The 11,009-nt window shown below is 32.4% G+C and overlaps 2 protein-coding genes across 3 annotated transcripts; one reads left to right on the forward strand and one right to left on the reverse strand.

Moving 5' to 3' along the window:
- The first annotated feature begins 756 nt into the window (after positions 1 to 756).
- Positions 757 to 3,745, forward strand: LOC145063055 (palmitoyl-acyl carrier protein thioesterase, chloroplastic-like). 2 transcript variants are annotated; one of them, XM_079010650.1, is made up of 7 exons: positions 757 to 1,065; positions 1,702 to 2,294; positions 2,395 to 2,528; positions 2,615 to 2,728; positions 2,850 to 3,021; positions 3,107 to 3,175; positions 3,261 to 3,745. In XM_079010650.1, exons 2-7 carry the CDS (start codon positions 1,788 to 1,790, stop codon positions 3,504 to 3,506), a joined length of 1,242 nt encoding a protein of 413 aa, XP_078866776.1. In that variant the 5' UTR covers positions 757 to 1,065; positions 1,702 to 1,787; the 3' UTR covers positions 3,507 to 3,745. The 2 variants fall into 2 exon arrangements, with proteins under 2 accessions (XP_078866776.1, XP_078866777.1); XM_079010651.1 differs by lacking the exon at positions 757 to 1,065 and having other exon boundaries at positions 1,172 to 2,294.
- Positions 3,746 to 8,942: 5,197 nt separating this feature from the next.
- On the reverse strand, positions 8,943 to 10,713 carry LOC145063076 (integral membrane protein (Protein of unknown function DUF92, transmembrane)). The gene is made up of 5 exons (XM_079010668.1): positions 10,438 to 10,713; positions 10,260 to 10,373; positions 9,673 to 9,895; positions 9,303 to 9,551; positions 8,943 to 9,144 (listed from the first exon to the last, which is right to left on the reverse strand). The coding sequence occupies exons 1-5, from the start codon at positions 10,581 to 10,583 to the stop codon at positions 9,013 to 9,015; spliced, it is 864 nt and encodes a 287-aa protein (XP_078866794.1). The 5' UTR covers positions 10,584 to 10,713; the 3' UTR covers positions 8,943 to 9,012.
- Positions 10,714 to 11,009: the final 296 nt, after the last annotated feature.

Consider the following 11,009-nt stretch of genomic DNA (forward strand, 5'->3'; position numbering starts at 1 on the left):
GGGATTCATAATTTGTATGCTCATATATGTATGGGGTTGTGCGGAGTGCATGCATGTGTAAGATCGAATTAGAAGCCGGTTTGACGACTGGTCGGGTTTTCAAAGGGGCAGCTCCCATAGCGGGGTCCAAGGGGCAGAGCCCCTGGCTGGGGTCCCACTGGATTATCCTGACTTGCTTCTAAAGCAACTAATGACGGCCTAACCATGATGAAACCCTAATCTCGTTTAATATATAAACGATTCTTCCTCTTCAGAAGAAGGTTACGAATTTTAGCTCTCATTTTGGGTTTGGTTTGGAATATTTGAAAACCGATGTGATTGGTTATAGGTCAAAACTGACCCAAACAGACATATTCTCACCCTAGTGTATATAGTAATATAACTGAACCATTAAGTTTTTTATGTAGTAAATCCATTGAGTTAAAAGAAACATCACATTAGCCATGATCAGGAACACCTAGTTTAATGTAATAAACTAAAATGATGTGGTAGTTAGATGTATTCATGTTCTATATACACATTACACATATACAAGACCATAAGTAGCACAACACACGTATGAGATGAAACTTCATCGATAGCACAACACAAGAGTATCTACTTCATAACATGTAAACAATTAAAATTCATATATGATATCACAACATAGAAAAGCACATAGATGGCATAGGATGGCATTGTTGTAAATAGAAGGAAAAAAAGGTGCAATGAGTTTTGTAGAAGAAAAGGAAGTCGCTGGAGGCCAAATAATCCCTACCACCAAAATACCGCTGGCCATCTCTCTCACTCTCGCTTTCTATCCGTAGACAACGCAAAATTTTTTATTATTCGAAACGAAGAATCAGAGAAGAAAATTCAAATTTCTCCCCCAATTTCAAAATCCAAACAAACTTCAAGCTTCAAAAATCAAAACAAATCAACCATCGAAAACCCTAGTTTTTCATTTTATTCATCTTTGGTTGGTTTTTTAATCCCGCTGTTAGGGTTTGCAGATCAATCAACAATGACAGCGCCTCTTTGGCATTAAGTATACGTGCTCTCGATTCTTCTTAAGCTCAGAGAAAGGTACGTTTACGGTTTACATGCATTACTCTATATTTCTGATCAATAATTTTCCATTTTAATGTGATTTTGATTTTGTCTCCAAAACTTTGTATCGATTTGGTAAATGGAGTGGTCTATATGATCCGATTCGACTTTTCGAGTGAAATGTGATGTGAGTTTTGTTTTTTAAAATTAGGTTTTTATGGTTCTCATGTTTCAGATCTGTTGACATGAACACGTTTTCGTGAGATTTTTTTTCCGTCTCTCATCTTTCTCCTTTTGCCGTATCCGACAAATCAACGTCTTCTCAGTCCTTTTTCGAATCAAATTTGAAATTGATGGCTATATTGCACTCTGTTCTTTTTGTTTGATTATTTCTACCGTAACATTTGTAAACCAATTATCTTGTTGCGTTGATGCTTCTCGAGTGAAACGTGTTAAAGGGAAAAAACGAACCACACCTGGCCCCCCAATAGTTGTCGGTGGGACATGTATGAACAGTTCGTGTATAATACGTGTTGGTCACCAACTTTATGGTTCAAAATTTATGACCTCTCCCATTTCGTAGGGATTTGCGACACCTCATAACCACTTTAACGAGTGTAACTTGTATATCTGTATCTAATTTTCTATCTTCTTCATTCATTCATTCATCAGCTTTGAGCTATTATTCTTCAACCTTGGTGACTCTTTTCGGAGTTGGAACTATATTTGAGAGAAATACACATTAGAATCTGCAAATCATGGTTGCTACAGCTGCAACTGCATCTTTGTTTCCGATTTCTTCCTCACAACCTGAATCCGGTGACAAGAATTCCGGTAAGCATGGAGGTGGTTTGGGTAGTGTTGATATGCATGGAATGAAGACAAAATCCCGAGGTTTACAAGTTAAGACTAATGCACAGGCTCCTACAAAGGTAAATGGTACTAGAATAGGTGTGATGGATGGGCTCAACCTGAAGAATGATGATAATCCAACATCAACTGCTCCAAGAACTTTTATCAATCAATTGCCTGATTGGAGCATGCTACTTGCTGCTATCACAACCATTTTCTTGGCTGCTGAGAAGCAATGGATGATGCTAGATTGGAAAACTAAACGCCCTGACATGCTTTCGGATCTTGATCCTTTTGGTTTAGGTAGAATGGTTGAAGATGGGTTTGTTTTTCGTCAAAACTTTTCTATTAGATCTTATGAAATAGGGGCCGATCGAACTGCATCAGTAGAAACGTTAATGAATCATTTGCAGGTATCCTCATATACTTCATGAAGTTTTCTTTTTGGTTTGGTATGTGTTTGTGTGTGTGTGTGTGATTTTACTAAACTACCCTTTTGTGTTGATTTGGCAGGAAACAGCTCTTAATCATGTAAAACATGTTGGACTCTTGGGTGATGGGTTTGGTTCGACTCCTGAGATGTGTAAAAAGAATTTATTTTGGGTGGTGACAAAGATGCAAGTTCTGGTAGATCGTTATCCCACTTGGTAAGCAAGCTATAATTCTACTCATCTATGTGATGATTTTGACACTTTTACCCTTTTCTATTTTTACAAATTCGAATTAATTTCAGGGGCGATATGGTCCAAGTAGATACATGGGTAGCTGCTTCTGGGAAAAACGGTATGCGACGTGATTGGATGATACGCGATTATAAAACTGGAGAAATACTAACAAGAGCTTCAAGGTTGGAACTTTAACAAAAATTTTGCCTCTTTTTTTTTTTTTTTTTTTTTTTTTTTTTTTATCTTATTGTAAATTTGGTTGATGATTTTAATTAAAAGGGTGTTTTGTTTTATATTTTTTAGCAATTGGGTGATGATGAATAAAGTTACAAGGAGGTTATCTAAAATACCTGATGAAGTCCGAGCTGAAATTGTGCAATTCTTTGTAGACACGCCTCCTCTTGTTGATGATGACAACATTAAGTTGCCAAAATTCGATGACAATACTGCTGACCATGTTCGTAATGGCCTAACTGTAAGTAAAGTTTCATCTTTTTTATCTTTTTATAAATCAGGTGACGTGGTTTTTGAAATGTTTTATTTTGAAAAATATTATATAGCCAAAGTGGAGTGATTTGGATGTGAATCAGCATGTCAACAATGTGAAATATGTTGGCTGGATTCTTGAGGTATAAGTCTTTTTATCTTATTCTTTTGATCTGATAAATTAGGTTTTCATTTTCTTTGTTTGATTTACGTTTTTACCCTTTGCAGAGTGCTCCGCAGCCTGTAGTGGAGAATTATGAGCTGGCAAGTATGACTTTGGAGTACAGGCGGGAGTGTATGAAGGACAGTGTGCTGCAGTCACTCACGTCCTTATTGGGAAATGACGAAAACGGGTCTGGTGATCCGAATCTTGTTGATTGTCAGCATCTGCTTCGATTAGAAGGAGGTGGGGGCGAAATTGTGAAAGGAAGAACAAAGTGGAGACCAAAATATGCAAACAGATTGAGTGGGTAGGTAAGTGGCATTATGGTCATTTTGGTATTGATACTTGTGTTGTTGCAAATTTATTTGCAATGTTTTGACCTCTCGTCTATATATAATATATATATTGGGTTGGAAAATGTAAGAATTAAGAAGCCTGTTGTAAGTAAGCCCTTCCCCTTTTATGAACAAAACTATCTCTTTGGATTTTGCTTATTTGGATTGGATGTGGCAATTCTTTATTATTTTATAATCAGATGTTTCTTTGTGCTGGTGGGGGCTGTTTGTTTTTTTTTTTTTTTGACTTAATGGGCTTAATAGTTTAAGCACTTAATATGGACATAATGATGATATAGGTTAACCCGAAAAAAAAAACATGGCTTGATGCGTTTTTTTTAATCCAAACTAATGTTAAAAATGTTGAATATAATGATTTTTTTGGAATGTAAGGGTAAAATGGTCATTTTGTGTATATGTCATAACACATTATCCATTCAGACATATTATACTAAATACTAACTAAGCAGATAAAATTAAAATCTATAATGAAAGCTATGACGATGATTTTTTTTAATCAATGTATTTGTATGGTTATTGATAGTAGTAAATTATTATTTTTGTTAACGTGTCAAAAACTATTAAGGCATGTGATATTGATTTAAACTGTCATGATAGTTTTCTTAATTGAATGGTCTTTAAAATCTGACTAAATCGTTGATTTTTTGGAAGTTAGGTGGTTATTAATTAACAAATACATCGACAGTCTACCATAAAACTATTTTATTTATTAAAAAAAGTAATTACTTTAAATTCGTATAAATGTTATGATAATAATAGTTTTAGGGTAAATTACACGAATGGTCCCTGTTGTTTGGGGTAATCTGCATAATTGGTTCCTAAGAAGAATTTTTAACTTGGACGGTCTCTATTGCTTTATTTTGTTGCGTGTTTGGTCCATACCACTCTTAAAAAGACTGTTTTACCCTTATTGTTATTTTTTTATATTTTAAATTCATTTTAATAATTATTTCTTATTTTCACTATTATTATTATTATTATTATTATTATTATTATTATTATTATTATTATTATTATTATTACTATTGAAAAACATAATTAGCTTACCTTCTCCTCTAATCCAACCCACCCCTCACTCCTCCTCCCCGTTCACCATCTTCTTTGGGCAATCCTCCACCCAACCACCATCAACCTCTTTTACTTTTTCAGCAAGGCTGTTGTAAAACCTCCACCAGAAAAATGTTGAAGAAACTAGGAATAGAAACCGAAAAATCTGAAGCAACGTGAAAATTAAACCGGAAGAAAATCGTCGGAGAAATCAAATCGGGAAAAGCTTACAGAAACCAGATCGGCGGAAAAAGTGGAGGAAGTCGGAGAAACCAAAGAGTCCGACGGGTTGTCCTTCTATTTAACCCCACCCCCTGTCGCTCAGCCCACCCATTTATCCCTTAATGTCGACACCTTATATCAAAAACCCTAACATCCTTCTCCTCCGATTGAAACTGGTGATTCATAAGGTGAAGGCACTGTTGAAACCCTCGATTGAAATCGTCGGTGTTTGAAGTGAACTAGAACCACCCCAGTCATTGGCATTTGTATTAGAAACCATGTGAATCGGAGCTTACTTTGATTTTTACACCTGTTTGAAAATCGTTTCAGCAACCTCATGAATCGGATTTTGATTTTATTATGATTATGATTTTCATATTGATTGTTTGATTTTGTTTTGATTATCATCAAATCCAGTTTTGATTAACATCAAATCCAGTTTTGATTAACATCGATTTTGGTTTCAATTTCCTTCGGGCTTGATTTTCATTTTCACAGGTTTGACTTTGTTACTCATCATCTTTAGTTTTAATTTTGATTTCAAGTTTGAATTTGGTTTTGGTTTCATTTGCGTTGTTAGGTTTGTTGGGGATGAAATGAAAGAGATATCAATGGATCTTTTATCATAGGAGGAAGAAGACGAGTTGGTTGTATAGGTCTGTTATTTGCCTTTTTCAGGTAGCATAGTACTGTGGAGGTTGCCGGAGGACCTGTGGTGGTTGTTGGAAGCTTGGTCTAGGACTTCTACGTTTTTCATTGATTTTGAGAGAGAGAGAGAGAGAGAGCAATGGGAGATGAATGAACCAGTGATGTTGTGGTGGGTGGGTGGGTGGGTATTTTTGTATTTTAAAATTATAAAATATAAATAAAAATTAATAAATTGACAAATTAAAAAAGAAATTAATAAGAGTAAAAAAAAGTCATTTTATGTCAAATAGGGACTAACGATGCAACAAAACCAAACAATAGGGACCGTCCGAGGTAAAAATTCTTCGTAAGAACCAACTACGTAGATTACCCCAAACCACAGGAACCATTCGTGTAATTTACCCATAGTTTTATGAAACCTTATAGTGTTGTTTTATTTATACAATTTTAATTACACGCTTGAGTGTCTTGTTATACTCTTTTAATCTCTCGGAAAGGATCAACTTTTTAGTTTTAGTTGGGGAAAATATAGTAAAACATAATATTTTAAAAACCAGTTCGAACTGGTTGTACTGCGGGGACAAAAATGGTTTAATAATGATTGGTTTTATGTCAATTTTTAAACCTAATTGAACCAGATGGTTTCTTCAAAAATTGGATTGAAGTGGTGAGATAAAACCGATAAAAAGCCGTTTAAATTGGTTTATTGGAGCTGTATAGTTGGATTTCATTTAGTTTGTTAAAAAACAATTTATTTTCAAAACAAATTGAACATTTTCGGAGAGTATACAACTCGAAAACCGATGCACACCACCGTCTAAGATAAAAAAATTCTTAGTTGAATCACAATCGAACTGGTTACCAAACCAGTTCAACTAGAAAACTGATTTTTAAAACTTGGTAAAACAGCAACATGCTTTAAAGATGTTTGGTTATCGTCATTTAAGATCGGCCATCGAATTTTTAACATTTTCCCCAAATTGTCGAATTTCATTTAATATAGGAAAGACATTGGAGTGGATGAAATTTAATTTTATCTGTTTTTAGTTCATCAATGTGCAAGTGTCATGTGCACGTGTTGGGTGTGGGTTACCTAGTCATTGTCTTATTGCAAGGACAAAAACAATCAATATAGGTTGGCTTGGCTTGGCTATATTTATGGTGAAGATATGTTAACGTTGAAGTTTGAACTATTTAAATATAAATATAAAACAATCGAAATGTGTATTACATATTTACATTACATATCATATGTCTAAAGGATCACATGAATTTAGAATATACACAGGAAAAAAGGTTTAGCTAAAGAGAATAGCATGTCAAATAGGTAAGGGCGATATAATAAAAAATCATTTTGCTTATTTTTTTATGGTTTAATTCATATATTTTATTTCAGCAAATTAATTTTAATAGAAATTTCCACTGCTAGACCATTAGAATTTAGAACCCCAGATTTTCAGTTTATCACATGGCTTTTTATTAACCATGTTATTTCAAAAGAATATATATATATATATATATATATATATATATATATATATATATATATATATATATATATATATATATATATAGAGAGAGAGAGAGAGAGAGAGAGAGAGAGAGAAAAGAGTTATATGGAAAATGAATGATTAGGGCAACACATATTTGAACCAATGAAAACATGACAACACATCACTTCCACAATAACTTCCACAATATATTACTTGTGAAGAAAGAAATGGAAACGTGTCATTTGATTATTGGTTCCGGTAGATGTTGCCCTAATTATTTGTTTTCCATAGAACTCATTCCTATATATATATATATATATATATATATATATATATATATATATATATATATATATATATATATATATATATATATATATATATATATATATATATATATATATATATATATAGGGTTAGGTTCATTTGAGATCACCTATATTTTGTGAGACCGTGAGACACATTTTTTTATTTTTTTTATTTATTTTTATTTTTTTAAAATTTTTTTAGTTAATTCAAGTTCCGAAAATAATATTTAAAAAAAATAATTTTTTGGTTTTTCTATTTATTTTGCATTTTAAAATTATTTTTATAATATGTACAGTGTAATATTCTATTTAGAATATTTCACGTATTTTTCAAAAAAAAAAAGAATTTTTTTTTTTATTTTTATTTCTTTTAGTTAATTCAAGTTCCGAAAATAATATTTAAAAAAAAATATTTAGATTTTTCCATTTATTCTGCATTTTAAAATTATTTTTTAGAATATGTCAGTGTAATATTCTATTTAGAATATTTCACGTATTTTTCAAAAAAAAACGGAATTTTTTTTTATTTTTTTTAAAATTTTTTTAGTTAATTCAAGTTCCGAAAATAATATTTAAATTTTTTTTTTTTTTTGTATTTTTCCATTTATTTTGCATTTTAAAATTATTTTTAGATTTGGTCTCACGGTTTCACAAAATTAGAATGGTCTCAAATGAACCTGAACCTATATATATATATATATATATATATATATATATATATATATATATATATATATATATATATATATATATATATATATATATATATATTCCCTTTTCTAAAAGTTACCCTTTTACCGTGTTATGTTTAGATAATTGATAACTCGTCAATTTTAATTCTCTTTGTTAAAATATTAGGTAACCTGACTAATATTTTAGTTTTGTTTCACATGATAAACATATGATTTCTAAATGCACATATATGTTAGATAATTTGTCAATTTTAATTCTCTTTGTTAAAATTTTAGGTAATGTGACTAATATTTTAGTTTTGTTTCGCATGAAAATATATGATTTCTAAATGCACATATATAGTACCCATTAAGATGTCGATTGTGGATTTAACTTTTACTTCAATTTCTTCAGGTAGATTTAAACCACTTGGGGGAAAAAACATCTTCCGCGTATCATGATCATCATATTTATGTACATCTAAAGGCAGAAGATCACAAGGACCCTTAACTTATGTGTCACAATGCTTTGTTTAATTCGAGATGAACGGATAAAGTTGTTATGTCCTACAATGATTTTGAATTGAATGCACAAATTTTTGAGGCTCGATTTTAGCTTAATGTACATTTCGTTAGGCTATTCATGTAATTTTGGAACAAAAATGAATTTTTTTTCTAGGGTTTTAAAAGAATAATTTTTTAAGAGGAGGGAACAGATCGGATAAGATCTTACAATCATAGCTAGGATCCCAATACAAATCTTAACAACAATGACTCAAACACCCGATTCATCGTTTCAACTTAATAAATCAAACAATCTATTAAACATCTCGGTTTCTAAATTTTACATAATAAATCTAGTGAAAATATTTTTTACATTCATTGCTAGTTATTTGGGGATGAAATAGGTTTTTGTTTTTCGATTATCAAACTTGAGTATTGTGTAAATTTCATTTTCCATTTGTACGTAACAAACATAAACTCATAAAAGCCATAACGGAGTTGCAAAAATTAAACATGAATAATGGCATTATGGAAATATTTAGCAGATTAAAAGGGTAAAATTGTACATTCAGAAGATGTATAAGCAGATGAAAGAGGTAAGCACTGAAGTTAAAAATACCGATACGAGATTCACACCATTGTTGTCAAGTATACTGAGCCCCGAGATCCTCTTCACTGTGGGTCCCGGTTTCGATACAACCTAACAAGAAAAAACAAAGTATAAATGCTTTAACCAATCTCTACATAAGACAGATAAACGGCTAAATCAATAAAATGATGAAAGTACAGTATAGGACAGAACAGAACAGAACAGGTTGTAATGCTTTTTATGTACTTTGGACCAAGAAAAGTAAATACCTTGTTACGAACACTGCAGAAACCACTAAATTGCAGAGTTGCTCCTAAAATGGAATCGATTAGGCTTCCTGCAAGTCCTGCTATGGCAGAAAGAGGTATGACAAATAGCTGCTTCAAGAAGGCATCATTGGTGCAACTTTTTGTGAAAAATCCTGGTAAAATAAATGCTAATCCAATCACACTTCCTGCTGCTGCAGCTGCTACAAGTCCGGCTTTTGTTATTCCACCATTTGTACCCCTACGAACAGGCTGTTAAACAAGAATCATTCAAAAGGATCAATTCATGAAGATCTTGGAAAGTTTGGGAAGCATTACATTTGAGGAGAAGAAGAGAGATTTTAATTCATGAAAGAAAAAAAAAAGTTCTCACCCTAAATGTAGTAATCAACCGAGGCTGTTCATCACTGAGTACTCCAAGCTCAGAGGACCAAGTGTCTCCATTGCAGCATGAGTAATGACCAATCAGGCCACCAACAAGAGCTGTTATAATTTTTGATTGTTTTGAGTCCAAACAGGTATCCTGTGATGTTGTCAACCCCCAAAATGCTATAACCAAAACTGAAGCAATTCCACCATTGGATAGAACTTGTATCCTGTGTTGAAACAAGGGCCACAGACATAAGCATGAACCTCAACTAGATACACAACCAACAAGAATGCTTGAGATAAGAAACATCTTAAGTAATTTGGAAACTGAGGATGTGTAATTGTGGAGTAATGCATTGGGAAACAATTTGCTAAACATAATTCTGCAATTTCTGATTTCTGAAATTAGGGCTCTACTTGCTACTAGTTAAGAAGCCAATCTCGAACAGAAACTCACTTAACAAACTAAAGTAATCTTTATCCTTTTGCATAATCGGAGGTAACGATAAATACATTTGGAATAACGATAACAAGCATACAATCGTTAGGGCAAAACTTGACGGAAATGAGAATTAAACATAGAAACAGTACCAATTTCGTTGACCTCCTTCCTTGAAATCAGCATCCAGAGTCCGCTTTCTATCCTCCCCCATTTTAGTAAGCTTCGAAGATGTAAAGAAGAAAGCCAACAACATCGCTCCAAATCTACAAAAACAACAAAATTAAGAACGCGAACATACGATATACACAAGCCTGAAATCAAATTAACCTGTAATTGACGGAGAGATGAACAGCCATGACAAAGAAACCGGCGAATGCGCCTGAAACATCGAGAGAGTTTTTCCTGTAAGCTCTAAGGGCGATTAGGGATGAGATTAGCACCGCGATCATCACTTGAACCAATTGATCCTCCATTTGTGAACTGATTTTGCCCTAGAACATTAGCCTTGGACCTAACCAGAAATCCACAGAAACAATCGCTGGTGTTTCTGATGAAAACACAGGGAGATTCTGGAATAAAGTTTTGTCGTTTTGGGCAGTTGGGTACGTGCAGTCAACAAAGTTCGCTACATTAGTCAACTTGGTCATGCCAATTAAGTAATTGAAAATTGTACCATAAGATGAATTTGTATTTATTAATATAGTATATAATAAAATATAATACATAATATATAAGCATATTAACATAAAAACTACTTGACCACTTATACCACAAATATTAAATCTAAATCTTTTATTTGTATAAATAATATTTGAATTATTCTTACTTTTGCTTTTACAAAATGAAAAACAACCGTTTTTATTTTAATGACATTCTTTATGATCATGTATTGAAATCTA

Source organism: Lactuca serriola, chromosome 7 (assembly GCF_051521515.1).
Source record: "Lactuca serriola cultivar US96UC23 chromosome 7, Lser_US96UC23_V15, whole genome shotgun sequence".
Classification (NCBI taxonomy): Eukaryota; Viridiplantae; Streptophyta; class Magnoliopsida; order Asterales; family Asteraceae; genus Lactuca; species Lactuca serriola.